The following is a 25,512-nucleotide window of genomic DNA, read 5'->3' as shown; positions in this document are numbered from 1 at the left end:
AGCAGTTTTGCAAGCTCGGCCATTTTCAAGGGAAGAAGATGGGAAGGATTTCTTACTGAAAAAATGCAATCAAGATAAGAAACAAAACTAATGCAATTTATCTCCATCCAGCCTTCCTATAGAAAGCCATGAGTTAGAAAAAGACACTACCTGCTCTGAAGGCAGAACATTCCAAAGGTCACTGGTCAATGGCCTCCCTTCTAACCAGACCCAAAGAGATTAAGAACAGGATAAAAAAAAGCTGAAGGTTTTCAGAAAAAAACAGCCTGCCTTCCTTTTAAGTAAACTTTGGGTCAAGGAGTTATTTCTTCTCAGGGGTAAGATTTTTTTTTTCCCCCAATAGGCAAGGGTTTTGACTAGGAAGAATATTGTCTGCAATGTGTGTATTACTCGGAAAGGAAACTCATTTTCACTTGCAGAAAAATTGCCTTTTAAAATGTATTCCTTAAATTGTCTTAATTTCAATTCTTGTTAAATGACTAGGTCTGAGAAATTCTTTTTGTGCTTCACCGTAACCTTCCAACTAATGAAGTCGATTCAGTTCAGATTTCCATAATTGCTCATAATCCTCAATAACCTCCTCTATTAACAAAACATCCAAATAACAACTCCACCCTCCCCCCAAAACACACAAATACACATGCACCTTTGCAATACTGAAATTTTAAGTTCTTCTAAATTCTAGGGAAATACTATCGCCATGGCATTTCCATGGAGAAACAAGACATAGTTCTAAGTGAGGATTTGTTCCGTCTCGAAACATACATGTTATCACACAAATACTGGGTTTCATAAGGAGTTTCAAGTGTAGAGGAAAGGATCCACTACTTATAAAAGGTAAACTTACTCTTTAAAAAGCGAAGAAATGAAGTTGCTTTGTGTGTGCTGCAGCCTTTTGGCAGTGTGTCCTTGAAACAAAATCAGAAGAGGTGCAAATAAAAAGAATGAAGAAATACTTTTTCATCAATTTTTTAAAACACAACTTTGTCGAGGTGTAATTTACATACCATAAAATTTCACCCATTTGAAATGTACAACCTCACTAAAAAGATTTTTAGTGACTTTACCAAGTTGGACACTACCATCATAATCTAGTTTTAGAACATCACTCCAGGAAGATTTCTTGTGCCCGTTTACAGTTAATTCCTGGGCCTACCTCCAGCCTCAGACACCTATGAATTCACTTTCTCTTTTGTCACACTTACCTCTCCAAACCAAGAGGAGAAAAAGAAACTGACTCAAGGATATAACTCACAAGTAGAAGAACACTACTTACTAAAGAGCCCACCTGTCAAAATAGTCTCCAGCATTCTTAAGAAATGCAAGGGAGTCTTTTTTTTTTTTTAAGATTTTATTTATTTATTTTGACAGAGAGAGAAATCACAAGTAGCACAGAGGCAGGCAAAGTTGGGGGGGGAGCAGGCTCCCCATTGAGCAGAAAGCCTGATGCAGGGCTCAATCCCAGGACCCTGAGAACATGACCTGAGCCAAAGGCAGAGGCTTTAACCCACTGAGCCACCCAGGCACCCCAAGAAATGCAAGGGCATCTTGAACCCCAGGCATATCAGTTGAATTTGAACAGTCAGTGAGGTATTCAATATTTAGTTATCTCTCCAGTTAGCGATCATTGACTTACATAGTTACAAGGGATTTGGATAATGAAAGAATACCAAAGTAAGCCTTGTTACCTTAACTAAGGAAATATCTCTGTCTGCAAAGTTTAAGAAATATAACAACAAAAAATTTCAAGGAAAAGGATAAACTTCCATACAGTCCTATAAAGCTCAGTCAAATGTTTTTATATTTTTGCTTATAATTTATAAGAGAAATGCTATTTCCTTAAACATTATTTTTCAACAGGATTGAAATAGAAAAATTTCTTTTGAAATGTAAGGTGGTCCTTTTTCCTCCAAACTTTCATATGTATATTATTCTAATGTATTTTGAGTACAGTAAATATATCAAACTATCATGCTTTTTGTTGACAAAATATTTTTCTAACCACTTATTTCCTTCCCCTAGAATATGTATTTTAAGAAGGCTTTAGCTTCAGGTTTATCTTGCTTACATCCTGATTTCCAGGTGTCCTTCCCTCTGGCTTCCCAGAAATTTACTAGGAATTTTACAAGGGGCCCTTTTATATTTGAAAAAGAAAACTGCTTTGTCAAATGATGGTGAGAATTTTTTTTTTTTTAATTAAAAACAACAACAAAAAAAACCTCTAACCCAGACAGGACTCTAAATTTGGGGAAATCCATGGCACTCTCTCAACTTGAAATGTTGGTCACAAAGATTACTCATGAAGTTATTTTATACTATTTGTAAGAAACTTATATTTGCTGTGGGTTTTTTTTTCCTCCATGCATTGATAAAAACAAATGTTATTTTGTGTCTTTGATGTGTTGGGCATTTTGTAGACCATAGAGTTCTTCACCCTGTGGCAGTTACTGGAGGTGGAACTTTTGGAGAAAACAAGTACATGCAGAAATAAACATTTTGCCAGCAGCTTTCATAGGTTCTCAAAGGAAACAAGAGGTCTGTACCACTAACATAACTGGAAGGCAGAGCTTTGAGTCTCATGGGAGTCGCGGAAGAAAATTGTGGAGTCCTCATCTTGAAGATCTTTTAAAGTGTGACTTGTGTTTGTCTGAAAACAGACTGATGTGATGAGTTGCTAAATGTTCTGAGTCTGCTCAGATTCCCTTTCAACCCCCTGCATTTAGAGAGAAAGAGGGAGAAACCTTAAATGGGAACTTTCCACATTTTTGGAATACAAAACAATGGAAGTATTTAAAAAAAAAAAAAAGAAAGAAAGAAAGAAAAAAGAAAATTGGCAGCAGAGGCTGAGGGAAGGGCATTGTGATGAAACTGATGTCTACCAAATGAAAATGCCACATAAAAGCAAGGAAGGGACTATGGGGTGCTCGCTTCGGCAGCACATATACTTAAATTGGAAGACTATGGGAAGGAAGGCTGTAAATGGTCTTTTCTTAGCTTTTAGTGAGTCACCAAGATCTCTGCTTTGTGTGTCACAGGAATGGTGACCGTGGGCAACGACATGAAGACCTTTCTCTCTCTACCGCCAGCCCAACTTTCCAGGTTTCAGATCGTCCACGACTGATCTGATCGCGCTTTGAGCGGCAACAGGCAGCCCATGCCCAGGACAGTCTCCTGCACATTTTAAAAAGCAAACTGCTGCTTTGTCCTTCCAAAAGAAAACCCGTTCTTGGAATTTCCCCCCAGATCCTCCAAGCAGAACTTAGTAGAAGCTCATTAAAGAGACTTAGTAGAAACTCATGAAAAAAAAAATCGCTTTCCTCCCTGTTCCCCAACTAGCCCTTCCTCAGAGCCGGGAGGTGCAGTGTTCAGAAGGGGAGAGGTCTGGAACGGGAAGCTGTGAAGGCAAAGAAAGTGAGTCCCAAGTCAGTGCACATTAGACCAAAGAAAGGGAGCCGGAGGAGAGCCAGCCCCGCCCTGGGACTATGAAGTCTACATTCCTACAGCTGCAAGGTGGTGGCTACTTTATGGTTTTTCCTCCCCCCCAAAAAACACTCCAGTGTGCAGACCTTCCCCCCCCCCCAGAGGTGACGCAATTCCTCAACTGCCCTAGCCCCCAGTAAAAAAGGAAAGGAAAGGAAAACCGGGGGTGGGGGGTGCGGGGGTCCTGCAAACCCCTTCGCCTCGCACAACTCCAGCCCCTCCCTTTCCTCCCAGGCTACCCCTTTCCAGCCGCTTCCCATCCCTCCCCCTCAGCCCCAAGAAAGTTTGACGACCGCAAAGGAAACCGAAAAAAAGTTCTCCAGCCCCAATCCTGGCGGGCGATCAGCATCTCTTTTGTTCGCGGCGAACCCACAGTCCCCCTGACGTCACCCGGAGCCCGGGCCAATCCGCGCGCGGTCGGCGGCGGCGGCGGCGGCGGCCCGAGGGTGGGGGTAGCCGGGCCGTCCCTCCTCCGCGGCGCCCGGGGCCTCGCGGGGGGCGGGAGGGGACCGTCCCATATAAACCCCGGCGCTCGGGACTGTGCCGCCCGCGCCGGCTGCGCTCTGCAGGGGGAAGAGAGGGAGCCCCAGGCGCGAGCGCGGGAGAGGGGACCGGCAGCCACAACTTCCCTCGTCCTCTTCTTCCCCTCTGTCCCTCCAGTCGTCCCCTTCCCCGTCCCCTGGCCCCCGCTTTCTTGGGGGCATCAACTCGCGTCTTCCCGCAGGTTGCAAAGGGAGCCAAACTTGGTGGCAACTTCCGTTCTGGTGAGGGTGTCTCTCCCCGCACCGTCTCAAGATGCTCAGGGGTCCGGGGCCCCGGCTGCTGCTGCTGGCCGTCCTGTCCCTGGGGACAGCGGTGCCCTCCACCGGAGCCTCGAAGAGCAAGAGGCAGGCTCAGCAAATCGTTCAGCCCCAGAGCCCCGTGGCTGTCAGCCAGAGCAAGCGTGAGTACTGACCGCGGGCTGAAACCGGCTGTCGCGGGGATGGGACCCGAGGCCACCCAAAGTTGGGCTGAAGTTCTGAGCGCGCGCGTGTGCGGCGCGTGTGCTCGCCTTAATGAGGGCGACCGGCTCCGGACACAAAAGGCTCGTAGGTGGAGCAGGCTAGTTTCGAAAGCCTCAGAATAAACACAGGCATTGGAGGACAGGGGTTTTGCGATGTCCCGCGGCGCTCTTGTCAACTCCGCTTATTCAAGTCGTCCTCCTATGCATTCATCCAAGCTTACTTTAAAGAGGGAAGTGATGTATGCCTTCAGACTTTCCATTTGGGATTAGTGCGGCTCTTAAGTCTCAACTTTTCTTTGTTACTAAACGATTGGCTAAATTTTTTTTTTTTTTTTAAATGGGGGTGGGAGGAGGGTGGCTCGATAGCTCTGTGGTTCCTAACTAACTTGAAGAGTTGTAATTGGTTCACAGTGGCTTGGGGCCCTTCGGGATACTTCTCCAAGAACTGAGATCGGAATTCCTCTTCCAGTTTTGCAAAGACACACCCTCCCTTAGCCTTGGCTAAAGAAACTGCTTAAAGTCCGTTTTGATTTATTCCCCCCGCCCAAAGCATTGAAGGTCCTTGCATATTTTTAAAAGTAATCCAGGTATCAGCTTTTCAAAATGTTTCTGTTCCTTTGATGGAGACCCTTGGCCGGATGGAAATGACATCATGGTAAATAACATTTATCTAAGTTAAAAGAAAATAAAGAAAGGAATACCTAAATATCTGTGTGTACAAATTATGGTTAACTCTTTAGATAGCTAATTTCTATATATTTTCGTGGAGTACTGTTTTTAATTCTGATGTTCTCATGATTAAGTTATTTTTCTAGGTTTGTTGCTTAGTCTCATCAGTTTAGTTGTGCACGAAAATTCCATACTTTGGAAAAAGAAGATGCAGATGTAATTGTTTTTTTTCTTCAATCATTTATAGCTGGTTGTTACGACAATGGGAAACACTATCAGATAAATCAACAGTGGGAGCGGACCTACCTGGGAAATGCCTTGGTTTGTACCTGTTACGGAGGGAGCCGAGGCTTTAACTGCGAGAGCAAACCTGAACGTAAGTGGTGGGAGCCTGGCAGTTAGTATCTTTGAATATATGGAGAACTGGTGCCTGATAATTAAACTTAGCATTGGTTATAAATTTTCCCAATAGAATTATCTGTCGTTTCCTCTTTAAAAACTGTTAGTAAGTTCTCCTATTCGCCTTCCGCATGTCACTTCTACCTTTACAACAGAAGAACCAGTGTGTCGCAAAGTAGTTCCGAGTCTTCTTTTTGTTTTATTGTCCTAAAGCCATTGAAGAGAAAAGGACAAATTCTGTGAATCTCCTCCAAAAAAAATTGCTTATAAAATTTTAATTTATTAGAAAGGAATTTCAGATCTTAAACTGTAAGATTATGGGCCAGGAAAACTCTTTGGGCACTAAACTGTGAAGTGATTTGTCAGCTGCAAAGAAAACCACTAACCACTTACTTCAAAGTGCCTGTTCTTTTAGGACCATTGTTCTGTTTCTCTTGTAATTACCGCAACTCCTCCAGAGAAGCCCTGATGAGGCTAGAATGGAAATAGTAGCATTAAGAAATGACAGTACCTGGTGGATGGTGGGGCTCTTCAGATTGTTTGCTTTTCATGTGGACCTCGGTTTGACCATCTGAGTCAGAGATCAGAATCTGAAACCTTCCTTCACAGTCTAGCCAGTCCGAAAGTAGGACTTAATATGGCTTTTTTCCTAAGGTCCTGAGAATCCTTTACAATAGAAATTCACTTACCAAAAAAGTGGAGAACTGGTCAAAATTCGAAAGCTGAGCTTTGTTAAAGCCTGGAGTAGAATCCAGATCTCCCGTTTAAGTTTGTTACATACTTGGTTGTACCATGCTACCCAGAACGGAAGACTCTGAGTGTTTCTTTGGAAGGGATTAGTGGGATAGAAAAGCTTTTACGTACTTGAGGCTCTCATGGACTTTCCTTGTCTCCTCAGCTGAAGAGACTTGCTTTGACAAGTACACCGGGAACACCTACCGAGTGGGGGACACTTACGAGCGACCTAAGGACTCCATGATCTGGGACTGTACCTGTATTGGAGCCGGGCGAGGGCGAATAAGCTGCACCATTGCAAGTAAGAAAGACATTCTATGAGCTGATGCCAAGATAGCGTATATGTGAATTTCTCCATCGCCTTTGCTGTCACTTTCTGTTATGCATGACTGGTTTATGCCCAGGGGACCAGTTGCTCTTCTGTGGTCACCCACCTGGTCCCTGTGCTTCTGGAAGATGGTTCTGTGCACAGGGGGAAAGCAGTCTGTATGGAGTTAGGAGTACCAAGGGAATCTCTGGAGTTCCATTTCAACTCCTCAGAAATGTTCTGAGGAGTTGTCCGTTTTATATTACCTCATTTTATATGTAATATAAATTTATATTTATATTACATTATTTATAATCAAGCCAGACTGATTAAGTGATTATGTGCAGTGATTAGGAAGATGGTCGGGAAGAGTGAATTAGCCATTCCGTGGTCGGCTCTTGCTTGTGAGTGAGAGACCTGTTGCCATCTCATGGATATAGTCTGGTTTCTTTGAAACCTATAGTTTTTACCCAGGAAGCTAATTTCTCTGACCTCAGGGGAGATCTATGGAATGATTAGCCTACTAGTGTTTCCAAGGACCTTGGGGCACTGTGCTGACTCTCATCAATTCTAGTTTAGTCAAGGCAACTTTCCACTGTGATTCACTGGATTACCAGTGGACCCTATGAACAAAGCATTTCGTTTGTTTAATCCACCCTTTAAGTGTAAGTTACTTGAAAGGCTTCTGTCCAAAAGAACAAAGCAGTCCCTTGTGAACAGACCCAATCAGCTTTTCCCATATTTAACATTAGGGTTTATTCAAGTGTGTTGGCAGGCTGAAGAGTCCATGGTCCATAGTGTTTGTAGTCTCGTGGGCATTCAGCCTTTGGATGTGCCACTGTGTTAAACAGCTTAGAAGAGTACCCAGATCTCCTTACCTGGGAGGTAGACATCTGTTTGATATCCTCCAATATGACCTTTTTAATCTCTGGTAAAATATGGGCTCTCCCACTCCAGAAGGCTGGAAAGCTATGCCCGATGTGAGGTGGCCTTTTCATTCCGTCAGGCTCACCCTGCTGAGACTGTGGAGAGGGGATACCTGCCAGCCTTTCTTTGCTGCTGCTTTAGGACCCAATTTCCTGTGATCTCTCCGAGGCGCCAGGATGGATGACCTCTTGCTTTGCCATTCAGTTTTCTGTGTGATTTCCCATCGGGCTTAAACAAGACATTTAATTGAATGACCCCAAATGACCAGCCCTATTAACTTTTCCCCTGCCTCTGATGGGAAGGCTGTCCTCTGTGTGCTCCCTTTGTCTAACCCAAGTACCTGCTTAGCACATGGGTGGAACATGAGATCTTTCCTTTCTTTTTTTTTTTTTTTTTTTAATATTCTCTGTCTCTGTTTCTAACATTTGCTTTTTGTTTTGAACAGACCGTTGCCACGAAGGGGGTCAGTCCTACAAGATAGGGGACACCTGGAGGAGACCGCATGAGACTGGTGGTTACATGCTGGAGTGTGTGTGTCTTGGCAACGGGAAGGGAGAATGGACCTGCAAGCCCATCGGTGTGTGTCTCTGAGAGATGAGTGAGACGTGGGGAGGCACAGTCACGGTGCTGGGTCAACCCAAAGCCACGTGGCCACAAGATCCGGATTCCAATTCAAAAAAGAATGAAATGGAAATTTTCAAATACTGAAATAGTTTATAGTCCTAAAGGATTAGGATTCTTCATAGCCCTGAAGTCCTGGAGGACTCGGATCAGAAAGTACTAAGCATTGATGGAAGTCTTAATTTTGTTTCAAAAGCACAAGATAGAATTGAAAGATTTAGGAAAAAGTCATTTCTTTTGTCTGATACCTGGTCTCAGATTTCCCCTTGGTCAAGATGTAAATTATTTGAAAGAAAAAACAATGGCGCTTAAAAAAAAATATATATATATATAGATATATATATCTATATATATATTTATCTGAGAGGGAGAGTGTGTGTGAGAACTGGTGTTGGGAGGAAGGGCAGAGGGAGAGGCAAACTCCCCACTGAGCAGGAAGCTTGTTGCAGGACTTGATCCCAGGACTCTGGGATCATGATCTAAGCTCAAGGAAGATGCTTAATCGACTGAGCCACCCAAGAGCCCGTAGTGGTGCTTTTGACATACTACTTTCTTGGAACATGCTGGACCGAAAGAATGCTGTGTGTTCTCTGTCACACCTTAGGGATTTTTTTCTTCACAACGAAAATTTTTGAGCTGCTTTAACCTCAGTCTTCAGTTGGATTCTATAAACACAAATCTGAGTTTCTGTCTATAACTTGTACTGTGTTTACTTCTTGTTGGTGAATTCAAAGGCTTTTCGTTTGCTTTATGTTGTAGCTGTTTTTCCAGAAATCAAAGTTTCGACAGCTTTGTCTTTTTTTTTTACGCATTTATAATTAAGATTAGAATTGTGCAGTTTCCCACAGACGAACACATACACGCATCGTTTGCGCCCCAGTAATGGTGTGAACAGTGGTCCTAGCTGAATGTACCCAGTCCATGTACTTATTAGGAGAACAGGAATTCTGCCTGCCGGCTTGGCTTGATCTTTCTTTCACTTTGGTTACTTACTGTGTGCTTAGTTACAGGGCGTGCCTTTCTTTTTGAACAGAGTACCACTTAAAAAAAAATGCGGCTGGATTTTTGCTTACACGATACACTTTAAATTACAAGGAAACTGCACAGTTCAAAATAACTTTTTTTTTTCCTGTTTTTCATCCAAATTTCCCTACAGCTGAGAAATGTTTTGATCACGCTGCTGGGACTTCCTACGTCGTTGGAGAGACCTGGGAAAAGCCATATCAAGGCTGGATGATGGTGGATTGTACTTGTCTGGGAGAAGGCAGTGGACGTATCACCTGTACTTCTAGAAGTATGTTTTAGCTCTTTATGCTCAAGATGAGGCCAGGTATTGTTTTCTGGATTCCTAGAGAAACTTGTAATGTGCTGTCACTTGGCACACACCTGATACACCAGCAGGTTTTGGTAACATTTGGACGTCGAGAAAAATTCACAATCAATTTATTTTGCTTCTTCAAAGAAAAGACCTTTAATAAGGTCTTAGGCTATCAGCTGCTAAGAAAGAACCCAAATATTCATTCAAAGGCCAAATGTGCTGTGGAATTGAAGATTAGTTGCGAATGTTTGATCTAAAGTATCACTGAGCTCTTTTCCAAGTATTAAGAACAAAGAAATAATTAAAATAACATGCAAAGACCTCTTTGGGTATGTTGATACTATTGACAGAATGGGGCAAAGCTCTGAAGTCTTAGGTCTCCTTCTATGTTTGAAACTTAAATAAGGCATATTCATTGACAAAACTGATAAAAATAAAAAGTACTTACAGGTTAAAATTATGTGAGTACCTGGGGTTCAAGACAGTGTCTCTTATCCAAAGCTTCTATATAGGCTTATTAGTGCCATAAAGAAGCTGGCTTCTGGTACCTCTTCTGTTCCTGCCAAGTTTGCCTCTAGGCCCATGTTGCTTTGGAGACCCAAGGCTCCTTTTCTGAACTTTCAAACCAATAGCAACTATAGAATTTATTGAAGCAAAACAGCCATTAACAATTGGTGTTATAAATAAATCCTAAATCAAATCTAAATACATTGAACCTATTTTCTTTATTGAGTTTAAAGTATTTAACTATCTTAAAAGGTTCATCATCCAAATTTGAGTCTTTCACAGAAAGTGATAATAATTCTGACAGAATCTTTCCCAGAAACTTGCTGGTTCATTAGATCTTTTGCATTTAAAATGTTATTATGATCGTTAGACTTTCAAGACCTTGGTGGCAATGACTCAAACCCTCATCTATTATTCAAAGCTCTTCTAATAACAAGTTTGAGAAAAGTTCCTCAAAGCAAAGTCATTCATTCCATGAAATTTTGTAAGTGCATACTGTGTACAAGACTGTATAGGACCGCAAAACTGAACTGGACATTAGCCCAGCCTCCAAAGAGTACTTAGTAAGTCGGTCAGGGAGATGAGAAAGGCTTAGACGTATTCATCTCCCACAAGGTCCAGTATTAAGGGCTTTAAGACGAATATTGAAAATGTGCTATGGGGGTTCAGTGAAGACCATCCTCCTAGTTGGGGATTTGGGGAAAAGCTGTAAGCAGCCATAATATTTTATCCAGACCTCCCTTCTGATGATAGATCAAAGTGGGTGTGATTTGTGTAGACTTACTTCAACCGTCTAATTATTTTCTCTCATCCAGGGCAGTGACTTTCTGATTCATACACAAATCAGATCCTTCCTTCTCTCACTGTAGCATATGGGCAAAACTGGATTATGACTGAAACAATCTATTTGCCAGATAATTGAACACATAGACTGATGGCAGTTTAGCTTTCTCCATTCCACTGAGCAATTTAAAAAAAACCATTTTATTGATGATTTTAAGTAGGTGTGTGTTGAGAAAGGAGAGAAGAGAACATTTTAGTCAAAGAAGTGGTAGTCTCCTGAATTTTCTTACAAAGCAAATGAAGAAAGAGATGCTGTTATCTTTTTATAGATTCTTTAGGGAATTGGGGGAGACCTTTCGAAACCTAATTGCCTCTATTGTTTCTTAATTTCTAATGAGGGACCCCTGTTGAAAGGAAAGTCATGTAGTAATTACCAGGAGAAAACGGGGAGAGCCTGGGAAGGAAAGAGAGGGGAAAATAGAAAGCCAAAGAATGAATTTGATCAAAGGACCAATGTGAAAACAATTTTTTTTTTCAATTAACAAATGAAAGATGACGAAAAAGTATTTTGGCAAACAGAGAAGTGAAACAAGACTAAATCGTACAAAATCACACATCTCCCTTTCTGCAGGAACAAATGGAATCCTGTGACACCAGGATTATGTATAAACATATCACCAAAATATAGCTCACCAAACTTTAAACCATGACCTTCTTTTGGGGTCTGCCCTGGTGCCTCCCCTCCTACCCCCTCCTCACCCCCGCCCCCACCTGACCTGACTTGCATATTTAAATGCTTCCTTTCTGAAACAGACCGATGCAATGATCAGGACACCAGGACATCCTACCGAATTGGAGATACTTGGAGCAAGAAGGATAATCGGGGGAACCTTCTCCAGTGCATCTGCACGGGCAACGGCCGAGGGGAGTGGAAGTGCGAGCGCCACGCGTCGGTGCAGACGACATCCACTGGTGAGGCGCAGAGCTAGTGGGGCCGGAAACAGGAAGTCATTTCAAAACGTATTTCTGCGAATCCATCATTCCTTTGACCTGCCATTTGAGGATGAGTTGCTGGGTTTCTGCTAAACATCTGAGTTCATTTACAGATGTTGGTCGTTAAGACTTTGTTTAGTATCAGTTTTTAAATTTAAATAAAAATTAGAATAAACGTCTTGGGAAGGTGGAAGCAGTTTTAGCCCCAAGAGTGTAAATGGACCTTTAAGGAAATGCTAATATTATAAAACCTACACAATTTCTATGGAGATATATACTCACCCATACACATTCCCATGCAGATGCATTTTTAATACCTAAAAGGGATTTTAATGGGAATGAAGGAGTTATGGTGAGTTACATGACTACATGATTCCTCTGCTAGGACAAGGGAAAGAAGTACATTTCTTCTTTTGCCAAATGGAATATATTTCCTTGTCCTGACATTCAGCTCTCTTTGCAGCGGAAACAATCCTTTATGTGTGGTTTCCATGCTCCAGCGGACTTCGTTGCATTCCATAAAATAATGTACAATCATTTTCTTCATGTATTGGCATTCACAATTTGAGAAATTCGGAGGAGGCCTAGAGATGAGAATGAATGACATAATGTCTAAGCATTTAAAACAACAAAAAAGAAGTTTTTATTACTTCTAGTGCAAGAATGAGATCTTTGCATTTTAGCTTGTTTTGTAAGAGTCTGAAGACAGCAATATGATACTCGAGGGTGTGTACTTGCTACCATTCCTAATATGTTCTCATCAGGTTTTCACTACATAATGTACTAGCATTGTTGCTTAGCCCTTTATCAGTCAGTCATTTAGCTAAAAATATTAGTTATTTATTTATATTTTTCTCCTTTTGATGAGTTTTCATCTTGTTCTGAGCACTTCTGAAGGTGAACAAGATTAGAGTTGATAGTCTCTTTGAGTTATTTGATTATTATCAGTGAAATTACTGTCATCCAAAGAAAGAAACAAATACAAATATCAATCTCCTGAAATAGTTTAAGAGGGTAGTTGGGGTTTGAAGGGGTAAAGTTTCAATAAATGTTGTCTATTTCTATTAATATTTTGAATAGTGTACAGAAAAGTTTCTGCTATTCAAAAAGGTTGACAAACACTGGGATAAAAAAAATGGTACATCCTCCTGTAGGATCTTTACGTTGCCTTGCATTGTACCTCTTCAGTGGAGTATATTAATACAAATGCCACCTCCCCCATGGGTGTGGCCTTGGGACCTGTCGTTTGTGAAGTGTCTTTGGGTTCTCATGTTGAGCAACACTTAGGTAGATGGTGAATTCAATCTACCCGTTATCCTGGTGTCAGTTCTGACTCTTCTACAGGCCTGGCCTTTGCAAGAACAGATTTCCTAAAGCTTAAAGAAAAAATCAACATATTCTGTTGTCTTACTCTGAAAGGAAAGTTATGTTAAGAGAATTGATTGGTTTTAGAAACACAACAAGCAAATTCCCAAATAATCTTGGGGAGAAACCAAATGTGGAAGGAGGGGCAACTTCTAGAGAATTCCGGGGTATTCTCTGATGAACTCAGAGTTAAACCGATGACCATGGGTCTCATACAGAGTGGTAGGCACTTCTCAAAAACAATATTGGGAAGAGAAATGTTCAGTGATAGTGAACTCATGGGAGCTGCTAAGAGAGCAAGGGTGAGGAGAAGGGAGAGGCATGAAGACAGCACAGGGTACATGAGGGAATGGGGAGATGAGGCATAGAGCAAAGAAGGAAGTGGAAGGAACTTAGTGGTGGAGGATTATGAAGGAGAGTACCATGAGCTTCCTGGAGTGAGTGAGGAATTGTTGAGGGCATCTGCTCTGTTGACTGACCGGATGATGTCTGGGATTTAGAAATGTAATCCCAATAGCTCCAGATGAGCTGGAAGATGGTGACCATTTGGTGGACTCCTACAGATTATTTCCCAGGCTGAGTGTGTAGAAGCTAATGCAGAAAGGGAGGAGCATTTATTTTCAGTTCCAGGTCAGTAACACCATGGATTTCAGAGTGATCTGTGTGGGACTCTGAGGATCCCAAGTCCAGAAGAGTTTATTTGTTTTCTCTTATCCGGGTTTATAACTGCTTTTTCTCATGCTCCTAGGATCTGGCCCCTTCACAGATGTCCGAACGGCCATTTACCAGCCCCAGCCTCACCCCCAACCTGCTCCGTACGGCCACTGTGTCACAGACAGTGGTGTGGTTTACTCTGTGGGGATGCAGTGGCTGAAGACCCAAGGAAATAAGCAAATGCTTTGCACTTGCCTGGGCAATGGAGTCAGCTGCCAAGAGACAGGTCTGCATTGACTTTTCAAAAAATAGTACTGATAACTTCTCATTACTTAATTTTTGAAAGGCAATACATTCATCTACCAAAAAAGAAAGAGAGAAAGAGAGAAACAGTAAAACAAACCAGAAAAGCTTATAATCTTTCTACCCTGTGATAACAACCAGGGTTGGCATTTCATATATTTTCTTCTAATCTTTTTAATCTATGTAGTTTCTTTCCTGTAGTGGGAATTCAGCTGCTACGTATTATCTTTATTTGTCTAAAATGTTGTTACAAGAGGGTTGCCTTCTGAATAGCAAATCAACCATATTTTAAACTCTAAATCGCCAGTTTCTGGAGCTTCGCAGTGTAAACTTCCCTCAACAACCTAATGCATTTTCTCTGGGCTAGAAAGCAGTAGTAATGATAGCAGGAACATTCGGGACACTTGACTTTTCCCTAGAGGAACCTCATGTGTTCATTAAGGCACCAACAGCGTCATCTGTATCCCTCCAGTATACCTTAAGCAGCATTCTTAATGAACCTGTATTAACATACCTTTACAATTGGGGAAACTGAGGCATAACAGCCAAGGTGGGAACAAAGGACACGGGCAAAAGAACTCAGGCATCCCTCTAGGCACAAAGGTCAGGGCTCCTGAGTAACACGTTTTGACTGACATTAACTAGGTGGTGATCTCTACTAGCAGCTTGAGGGCACACGCTCCGTCTCAATTAAGCTAGAAAGAAGCAGCTCCTGGTGAGACATAAATGCAGACTTATTTACCGAGAGCCTTTTGGTTATGCTTGTAGCCGTCACCCAAACTTACGGTGGCAATTCCAATGGGGAGCCGTGTGTCCTACCATTCACCTACAATGGCAGAATATTCTACTCCTGCACCACGGAAGGGCGGCAGGACGGCCACCTGTGGTGCAGCACCACCTCCAATTACGAGCAAGACCAGAAATACTCCTTCTGTACAGACCACACCGGTGAGTCTCCCCAGGGGGAAACAGAGCAGTGAGAAAAAGACATTTCTCCTGTTTCCATTGACCAGGCTTCCAGCCGTTCATCTTGAGGCTGCCGAAGAAGTAGTACTTTTGTTCCATTTGAACCCAAGAGACGTGAAGCTAACTTAGCCGCTGAAGACCCTTCCTGGTTCTCCAGTCCAACTGGGAAATGACACCCAGGGGAAAGCCCTCCAGTTCAATTCTATTTGACCCAGTTGGGATTCTGATGTGATTAAAGATACAGTATATTAAAATCCATAGGCGATCCCACAGGGCTCAAGAATATACAGGATGGACGCCTTGGAGCCTCTGCTGCTCTTCTGGTTAAAACTGTTTTATTCCCAGCAACCGTTTGATCTTTTCTCTTTGGGCTGGGAAAATGAGAGGGGAACTGGATTCAAGTCTGTTTTGAAGGTAGAAGGAGGATACGCTAAGGCAGCCTGCAGCTCTGTGATCAGGCACTCTTGATTTGGGGGGTGGATTCCCTGTGAATTAGCTCCAGAACCCCGGCTTGCTCGGAGCCTTCCTGTCCTTGCACCCCGCTGTGCTCCGCTGTAATACTCCTCTTCCTATTTGTGTCCTCTTCTGGGCAGTTTTGGTTCAGACTCGAGGTGGGAACTCCAATGGTGCCTTGTGCCACTTCCCCTTCTTGTACAACAACCACAACTACACGGACTGTACTTCCGAGGGCAGGAGGGACAACATGAAGTGGTGTGGAACCACGTCCAACTACGACGCTGACCAGAAGTTTGGATTCTGCCCCATGGCTGGTAAGATGAAGCCCTGTAGGCACCCATTTACTTAGTAAGACAGAAGAATAGTGTCTAGTTTACTCACAGTTCGCCCATTCAGTCTTAATTTTCAGACAGCACAAAACTTCATGAGGTATACTTATATATCTGTGTAAGTATATATATTATTACATAAATGGTATGTATATTATATATGTACAGTATATATAATATATATTATATTTAGTATATAATTATTTATGTAATTGTAAAATCCTTTTGATATAATTTAATATCCAAAAATATATAAATACATTAAATACACTTTTTAAGACATCTGGAAATGCACATTTTTCACAAGTTTGTCATTTGTAAGGAACACATAGCTGAGTATCTTAACACATTTCATGTGTAACTGCTGTAGTCACAGACCTACTATATTTACACCTAACTGTGGCTCAACTAGAATACATTCTCTCACTTATAAAATACCAAAATGGTGCTCGCTTCGGCAGCACATATAATAAAATACCAAAATGGCCCAAACTCTATGTTTTCTGACAAGTATGGGATCTTTTCTGGTTTCAAGAGGGATATAGTTGGTATGAATGGTGAAAGGGAAGCCAGTACCAAAACCTTTTGTTTTCAAATCTCAAGAACCCCACAAGTTACATTTGATCTAGAACCCCACTTGCACTGTTACCAAGTGTCTGTATAAGGCAATGAAACCCAAGAACGCTACTTACACTCACTTTTATTTCTTTCAACAAATAGATTGTTGGATTAAGAAAAAAACCATGCTTTCACTTGCAATTCTCTACCCAAATACATAGTTTCCCTTTAGGATCAAATAAAGCAGAACTAGAAAAAGTTATGGTGCAGTAGTCAACATCAGTCTTCTAGAGCAATGCAGACCTGTTGTGTGCACGTGTGGGTATTATCATGGTTTAACATGCCCTCACCTTTCCTGCAATTATCCCCCAAAATGTACTTACCTTTGGACTAGGTTTGCTCTCTTTAGGACTCAAAACTCTACACATACATGCCCACAGCGGCACTGAGACTTCTTTAAGGCACACCAGACTGCTTTCCAAGTGAGAGTTGTTAGGATAACCAAGCTAGACGGATAATAGTGTATATGTTTTTAGGCCTTGTGATCATTTCTCCTTCCATTTCCACACAGCCCACGAGGAAATCTGCACAACCAATGAGGGGGTCATGTATCGCATTGGAGATCAGTGGGACAAACAGCACGATATGGGTCACATGATGAGGTGCACGTGCGTCGGGAATGGTCGTGGAGAATGGACTTGTGTTGCCTACTCCCAGCTCCGAGGTATGCTAGCTCATTGATGAGAACTTTTGAGAGGACCAAGTTTGTAGGGGAAAACTTGTACTTTACCAAAAGTAGGAGAGGAAGTAGGCATTGCCATGCCATGAGTCTCCTGTGCACCGTGAGCTTCTCATGTCAGTAGCCAGTGAAAAGCTGGCAAAGCAATTCTAAATTTCAGAAGCATTCCCAGGAGGTAAGTACTTACACTGAGCTGAGAAGATGACTCCAAAGGCTGGAACACAATCATCTGATCCTTTTAGTGTTTCGTTAGGCTATTGGAGTCACGTCTAGAAAAGATTGGATAATTTCTCTAAAGAGACTTTGCTATGTTTTTTGAAAAGATTTTATTTATTTATGTGAGAGAGAGAGAGTACGTGCACAAGTGGAGGGAGGGGCAGAAGTAGAGGAAGAAGATGCGGGGCTCGAACCCAGGACCCTGAGATCATGACTTGAGCTGAAGGCAGATGATTAACGGACTGGGCCACCCAGGCGCCCTGAGACTCTGCTGTTCTGACATCAGACCTTTGTGGGTCCAAACTGAAGGTGACAGAAACTTACTTCTTTTGCTTATAGCATTTTTTTTCCCCTTTGGATCCTAGTAAATAACATAGGGATGATGATTTATTAAAGCCATTTTAGTACTTCTGTTTCTTTGACTTGAAAACTAAGATTTAGGTAGAACTCTGAGCTAATAAATAGTTCATGTAACTGGTTTGTTGACATTGGCCTGAACTTGTTCTCCTTTTGTGAGTAACACACTCCAGTAATAATAATTCCATATGAGGTTGCCGAACTGAAAGGAACTCTAGAAAGACATAGAGACTAACTGTTCACTTACCAGATGAAGAAGCTGAGAGACCTCAAGGGGAAAGTAATTTTTTCAGGATCTCTCAGAGAATTAGAGTTAAAATTTTCTTTTTACTTTCACAAACGCCATAGATGTTATTCTATTTCCCAAATCCAAGTATCTCCCCACCCCTGCCATTCCAAAGATCAGACCATCACACCATGTTGGGTGTTCCATAAGTACATTTGATCTTCCTCCCGATTTCTCATAGCAAGCAGAGATCTGACGGACATTATCAACGGAGCAAAAACTTCTCCAAAAGTGAAATATGTATTTGTTCAAAAATCGCCTTTCCACAGGAAGGCATTTTTACCACATTCTGTAGCTGTATGCACTTTGACCTCTGATACTTAAGTTTATAAGAAAGAGTTTATGAAAGAATTATTTTTTCCAAAAATTGTATTTCTGACTAAGCTTTAACAAAGTGTTCATTCTATACTAGTAGAATAGTAAGTTTAGTGGGAGGGGTTATAAATTGGTGGAAATAACTGTATGCTTTGAATAGCATGGTATTTTGGGGGCACCTGGGTGGCTTAGTTGGTTAAGCATCCTGCTCTTAATTTGAACTCCGATCATGATCACAGGGTTGTAAATTTGAGCCCTGCATCAGGCTCTACACTCAGCGTGGCATCTGCTTGAGATTCTCTCTCTCTCTCTCCCTCTGCCCCTCCCCCAACTTGTGCATGTGCACACGCGTGCGCTCTCTCTTTCTGTCTAAAATAAATAAATCTTTTTTTTTAAAAGTATGACATTTTTTAATTTCATCATAAAACTTAAAAAAGCTCTTCACCTCCCCACTGTTTCCTAAAACAGATCAGTGCATTGTTGACGACATCACTTACAACGTGAACGACACATTCCACAAACGTCACGAGGAGGGACACATGCTGAATTGTACCTGCTTTGGTCAGGGCCGAGGAAGATGGAAGTGTGATCCCGTTGGTAATTAGCCTTCGTGTCTCTAGATGGTTTTGGATGCTGGGACTAGTTAACAAGTTTTAGATAAGGAAAGCTAGTTCATGACTTCAGACTTTGATCAGTGGGTTGCCGAGAGCTTTGTAAAATCTTTTCTCTAATCATGACCCAGTATATCAACTTGATATTGGTAGTCATCTGTTGCTATGAGTCTAGTAACATGCAGGTTTATTTTAATGGAATAGAATCAGTTCTTTGGTTCTGGATCATAAAGAGTCCATGTTATGAAGGAGAACCTTCCTTTGCTGACTGTGCAGATTCTCTTGCCAGGAAATACCTCCTTCCAAAGACTGTATTTTTCTTGGCTGCCCTCTATAATAGATCTAAGCAAATAGCGAAGGTTGAGCCCTAACAGAGCTGTGGGCCAGCTTTAAGGTAACCCATTAATATTCCTTTACTAAGAGAGACCTTTTGCTCACTACTAATCACATGAGTTTGTTTGACCTGAGATTATCAAAGCTGAGACAGAGTCCTGAGAGGTCTTTTCAGAAACTGCTCAGCAAGTATTCATAGTGAAAATCTAGTTCACCCATTTACATGTAAAACTAAGCCCTCCAAAATTTAAAGAGATACATAAAGTGATATTTTGTCCTTACTATTCAAATGGTAAGTCAGTTGCATTCATGTTGGCAAAATATATCTAAGTTAGTTTTCTCAAACTGGTATTCAGAATGTCAGGATATCCTGAAATCTAAATTACAAAATTTTTATTTAGAGCTACTATCTTTTTAGAAGACCAAACATTTCTTCCAGTAGGTACTTATTTACTGCTAGCTATCTTGTAAGGTAAAAGACAGGAACAAAATATTTTGTAACCACATGTATTTGTGAGGACACCTGTAAGTTCCCATTGAAACTAAGAATGAATTCTCCCTTGCCCACTTGCTGGAGCACACTGAAATTCGATTTGTATCTCTCCATCTTCGACGATGCTTCGATGACGCTTCTTTCACTTTGTATATATTTTAGACCAATGCCAGGATTCGGAAACCCGAACATTTTACCAAATTGGAGATTCGTGGGAGAAGTACGTGCATGGTGTCAGGTACCAGTGCTATTGCTATGGCCGTGGCATTGGGGAGTGGCATTGCCAGCCTTTGCAGACCTATCCAGGTAAGTAGCTCGATTCGTGCAAACTGATAGCTTCCAACTCAGTTGTAAAAACTGGTCAGGATCCTTGTTTTTAATACTCTGGTCCCTGAATCAGCCTCTCCTCTTTCTCCTCTTTTTCGCCAATCACTATCTAACAATCAGATTTTTGACTCAAATGATTTTCCTTCCTCCCCAGTCAAGTTAAAGATGTGCGAGGCTGGGAAAATAGGCCTGTGTGTCAGTTTGTTTCTGAACACTCTAGAACATCCCATAAGTTTAAAACCTCCAGCTAATTGGATCTCCCGTCAGCACATGTAAATAAAAACCGTGCAGTGAGCTACCCTGGGAGCGAAGTGTTGGGATTTTATGTTATGACTCTTGAAGGAGAGGTTGGATACAGAGGTGACATGGAATATAGTGCAGGGTATGTGTGTTCACTCAGCATTTCAGCCAGGGCCTCTTTGTGTCAAAATTTTCATTTGTTTGATCAACTGGAGTCTAGAACAAAGTATTCTGGGTCAAGAGTTGAGTAATTCGGTCAATTTTCTGCCCACGCAGTTCAAATACTCCCGAATGGTTATTGCTGGTATTTTGCCTTTTTTTTTTTTTTTTTTTTGAGGTCATAGGACATAATGCCTAGCTATAGGTGTGATTAACTCATTTAGGAAAAAAAAAAAACAGATTTATAGCGTGCCTGGGTGGCTCAGTGGGTTAAGCCTCTATCTTCGGCTTGGGTCATAGTCTCAGGGACCTGGGATCGAGTCTCTCTGCTCGGCAGGGAGCCTGCTTCTGCCCCTCTCTTCTCTGCCTGCCTCTCTGCCTACTTGTGATCTCTCTGTCAAATAAATAAATAAAATCTTAAAAAAAAACAGATTTTTAAAATTTAATAATAATTAATTAATAATAATTAGGAAACTTTCATCTTTAGTTACCAGTTATTTGAATAACTACCGAGGCGCAAAGCCTCCTAGAACTCTGTTGACTTTAGACTTGAAACATGGCCCACATTCAGAAAATAAAACAGGTTTTCTGAGCATCAGAACCTGCCTCTGACAGAAATTAAGATTAAGTAATCTAAATCCCTTCATAGTGTAGTAAGAGATTCACTATCTCGAGAACCAGGCATAGAACAATTTGATCAAAGTTAGAGTTTGTCAAAGACATGGGTCCCAGCTGTACAGGTGCTGTGAAAGAGATCCATGTCAAGCTCTACTCATCAGCTTCTCATCTGTAAAATGGGGAGGTTAAAGCTGATTGCCTTTAAAGGTCCTTCCAGCACTAACCATCTAACAGACCTCTGATCCTATATACTAACCACCCAGATACACCCTTTCCACAGACTTGGAAGAAACTCGCTTCTCCTCAACCCCTCAGTCACTGTCAGAGTTGTCGAATGTGAACTTTGTCTTAACAAGGCCACAGCATAAATGAACTTGGCTCCTAAGTTGTATTTTTTTTTAAAGATTTTGTTTATTTATTTGACACAGAGAGAGAGATCACAAGTAGGCAGAGAGGCAGGCAGAGACAGAGGAGAAGCAGGCTCCCTACTGAGCAGAGAGCCCGATGTGGGGCTCGATCCCAGGACACTGAGATCATGACCTGAGCCAAAGGCAGAGGCTTTAACCCACTGAGTCACCCAGGTTCCCCATTAAGTTGTATTTTATGACAGATTTGGGTGTAGGAATCAATTAAAATAATTTTCTTTGTTTAATAATTTTTTTAAAATCTGCAGAAAAACCTCAGTTCATTGGTTTTCTTCTTTAATGAGGCAACTAAAGAATAGAAACGTTTAAAGAAATGCTCTCTAGTTTCTGTGTTTCAGATTGTTACTGGTGTGCAAACATTTAACAAGGGGGCGGGGACCAAGAACTACCCACCCATTCTTCCCCCAGCTTCTGCAAGAAGAAGCAGGACTTAGCAGCAGTGAGGTCTTCCCCTCTATCCTTGCCTGGCTCCCGCTCCCGGGCCCGAAGTGCTTTCATGAGCGGTTTGTTGAAAATCGTCCTCAATGATTTAAGAGAGAAATTTTTTTTCCCACTTTAAAACTAGCCTGTTTCTCAAAGCCGCTCACTGGAAGCATTTTGGTGGACACGACAAGGGTAAAATCTAGGTGGAAAGGAAGGAAGCCTTCTGCTTTGGAGTTTTACAGGTTGAGTTTGCTCCTACTTTTTAAAAAAGGCTCAGAGGAATGCCCAGTGAACATGGAGGAGGAGATTTAGAGAGGGGGTTGATGTTTGCCCTCGGTACGAGGTTGGGTGCTTATCTCCGTGTTTGGTTTACTCAATGGTTCACGCCTAGTACACGGGGCTTTCTGAGTGTGGGAAGAGTAAAGGAGCCACAGATGACCAGGAGACTGTCTCCGAGCCTTGCCCCATAGGCTCCGCCCAGGGAGGATTTGATGGAGTTGTTCAAAGGAACAGAAGATAAGAGGCATTTGGTTTGTCAATAAACAGCTAGGGAAAGCACAGATCTCAGCAAATAAAAGAGAGAAAAAAGGACTGAGTCACAAACTCATAAATATTTAACTTCCCCAGGGTCATCGTTACTGGAAATGGTTCCTTTCAGCCTTATTTTAAACCGATTTTAAAAGTATACACGTCGCGGCATATTTTTACTTAATGGTTTTCTGGTTAAGCTCGGTCAGACTGAGTAAGAGAGGAAGTCAAGTTTTTACAATGGTAATTGCTAGTATACACCACTAGGTTAATTTTAGTTTTATTGACTCTAACTGATATAAATGATGTCGGAATTTTCAGACTTCCTGTCTTCAGATCATATGTAGATTAAGGTAGAGGGGTAATCAGAATTGAGTTGACCTTACAAATGATGGACACAGTCTCTTTTCTTTCTGAACAAAAATATACTAAATGCATGAACCCACACAGCTGTTCAGTGCAACCCCCTTAAGGGTGGGCTGCGGTACAAGTGTGAATTTCAAAACAATTTCCAACCAATGCTTTAAGTTTTAGAAAGAAAAGAAACTTCTGTAGTTTTGCTCCATCACGGAGGTAAAAACCACTGAGTCATCTTTTCCTCCCCCCCACCTCCTCCTCACGGACCCAGGAACATGATCAGGGTTAAAGGTGAGTAGTAAAGGACATTCATATTGCCTTTCGGAAACTTAATAGACATTTTACCATCAAAACTTTTGGTTTTAATTAAAGGCTGGATTTTTTTTTTTTTTTGGAGCAGTTCCCAGCAAAATTGAAAAGAAGGTACAGAGGTTTCCCATGTAGCCCCTGCCCTCACACATGCCCAGGCACCTGTTACAGACAGTCCCGTCTGGCGTGTGCATTGCTTACAGTGGAGAAATCTGCACTGACACTGTTTTCACCCAAAGTTTGTGGTTTAACTAAGGATCACTCTTGGTGTTGTACATGCTGTGGCATCATAAACTTCTTCCTCCCTTTAAATTGTGATTGTCAAACTATATAAAATACATATCAGGTGTCTTTTTACTTAAGAAAATCATAGTAGGACTTCTTTAGAGAATCGATATTTCAACAACCTTAGGCCAATTATTGTAAAGAATTTAAGGACGTGATATTCCTGTATTTACTGATGTTCCCAGAAGTCATGTCTCTGACGTTTTACTTCATTATATGTCTTATTTTTTGAATTTATTAAATTAAATAAATTTAAGTACACTTGTATTTGCAAGGATCTTCATGAACAGAAGGGGTAATTTTAAAAATGACGTGTAATTAACTTCTGCCAGTTGATGAGAACACACATCCTTCCATGTTCTGTGAAATATACCCTCCTTTAGAATGGAAAATGGAGAATCTTACGCATGAATTTTGGTATTTTACATTTGGTATTTTGGTTTAGAAATATGTGCATTAAATGAAATTAAGACTCAGAGAATATTTATTAGTCTTCCAACCACTTTGAATTATTCCCAGTGCAGAAGTGAGTATATTGTCCTAAAACTTTTGAATCTACACAGATATTCAAGCTTTGTATTTATTTTGCCACAGAATATCTTGTCTGCAGAGAGGATTGAACAGTATAACAATTAAGTTCAAAGATGACTATTTTTTTTTTTCCCCTAAGAGCTTTCAGAAAACTTAAATCTGTTAACATACCGGTGAAATGCTTTATGAGACTTACAAAGTGTTGCTTTCTTTTGATAGAGTAGCAGTTAGAAATTCTTGGAAAGGTTATGGCAAGGAACTTTATTTTTATATCCAATAAGTAGAACATTGATTGACATCATAAAAAAAAGACAGTATTTAGGAAGAAGATGGTGTTCTATGCTGTAAGCTTAAATTCTCTAGCTGTTTCATTATTATCCTAAATGGAGTCTACACTACTAAGAAATTAATTCTACTTCCTTTATATGGTTTTTTTAAAAAAAAGAAGAAGAAGAAGAAGAAGAACCAAAATCAGACTTTAAATTTTGTTGGAAACAGTCATGTATGTATATTGAGATATGGAAATACTGAATTTAGTATATACTTCAAAATGCCATTTCAGTTGGTAACTGCCTTTGAAAAAAGAAATTTGATCTCTTAATAATTTGAGCATTCAGTGGTATGATTTTAGAGTATACTTACTGAGTAAAACTAAAATTTAACTTTTCCCCCTAATAGGATGCTTCAGCTGATAAGAAATAAAACTGAGTCTTAGGACATCTGTCTGGCTCAGTCAAAAGAGCACGCAACTCTTGATCTGGGGGTAATGAGTTCGGGCCCCAGACTGAGTATAGAGATTACTTAAATAAGACTTACTTAAAAAAAAGAAAGAAAACTGAGTCTGTAATTTATTCATTAAGAATTCTATCTCATTTAGAAATATGTGTGTTTTACATCATGTCCCATGGCCTTTGGAATGTTTCCTTCTTCGTGTGTAGATACATTCTTGATGAAAGCCTTTACAAACGAGAGTTTGCTTTAAAGCAGCTCAGTATGATAAATAGAGTCTTGGTTCTGTGTCATTTTATTTGGGTTTGAGTAGTTTCGCAATTTTCTCAAAATTCTTTGAAAATTGAGAGGAAAGCAAACAGTGGCATTTTTCAAATTTTATTTGCTATAAACAAGTTCTATTTGTATTTCTCATGTGACGGACAATGATCTATCGACTAAGAAAGGATTTTGTGGCATTGATTTCCAAGGTCAAGATATAAAAAAGTAATACCAGAATTTTTTTTTTTTTACTCACATTTACTGATAAATAAAACCATCTTTTAATGATGACCATCCATTTGCAGTAACTTTTAAGCTAAAGTAAGTGAATTCCCAAGATCACCAAATCTCACATTTTCATTTTCAGGCACAACTGGTCCCGTCCAAGTAATCATCACCGAGACCCCCAGTCAACCCAATTCTCACCCTATCCAGTGGAATGCCCCAGAACCATCTCACATTTCCAAGTACATTCTCAGATGGAAGCCTGTGAGTATCCCACTCAGAAACCGAGCACACTGAGGCTACCGAAATTAACACGTCCTAAACATTCTTTTTTCCAACTTCTGAGCCGATAGATCTGACTGACTATCCGTG

General features: G+C 41.1%; 1 protein-coding gene across 12 annotated transcripts in view; it reads left to right on the top strand.

Annotated features, from left to right (window-relative positions):
• The first annotated feature begins 4,085 nt into the window (after positions 1–4,085).
• The window catches only part of FN1 (fibronectin 1), a 66,737-nt gene continuing 45,310 nt past the window's right edge, over positions 4,086–25,512 (top strand). For 8 of the 12 annotated variants that reach the window (XM_044241556.1, XM_044241558.1, XM_044241553.1 and 5 more), the window contains exons 1-13: positions 4,191–4,423; positions 5,400–5,528; positions 6,450–6,587; positions 7,966–8,097; positions 9,298–9,435; positions 11,563–11,721; positions 13,856–14,047; positions 14,833–15,012; positions 15,624–15,800; positions 16,945–17,097; positions 18,755–18,883; positions 19,886–20,029; positions 25,283–25,404. In XM_044241556.1, the coding sequence (XP_044097491.1) occupies positions 4,276–4,423; positions 5,400–5,528; positions 6,450–6,587; positions 7,966–8,097; positions 9,298–9,435; positions 11,563–11,721; positions 13,856–14,047; positions 14,833–15,012; positions 15,624–15,800; positions 16,945–17,097; positions 18,755–18,883; positions 19,886–20,029; positions 25,283–25,404 (1,941 nt within the window). In that variant the 5' untranslated portion in view covers positions 4,191–4,275. Of the gene's footprint in view, positions 4,424–5,399; positions 5,529–6,449; positions 6,588–7,965; positions 8,098–9,297; positions 9,436–11,562; positions 11,722–13,855; positions 14,048–14,832; positions 15,013–15,623; positions 15,801–16,944; positions 17,098–18,754; positions 18,884–19,885; positions 20,030–25,282; positions 25,405–25,512 lie in introns of all 12 variants that reach the window. The other 4 variants (XM_044241560.1, XM_044241559.1, XM_044241555.1 and 1 more) reach the window with 2 other exon arrangements.

This window comes from Neovison vison, chromosome 3, assembly GCF_020171115.1.
Source record: "Neovison vison isolate M4711 chromosome 3, ASM_NN_V1, whole genome shotgun sequence".
Lineage (NCBI taxonomy): Eukaryota > Metazoa > Chordata > Mammalia > Carnivora > Mustelidae > Neogale > Neogale vison.
The sequence above is the reverse complement of the archived record's forward strand: the minus strand, read 5'-3'. Positions and strand labels throughout refer to the sequence as shown.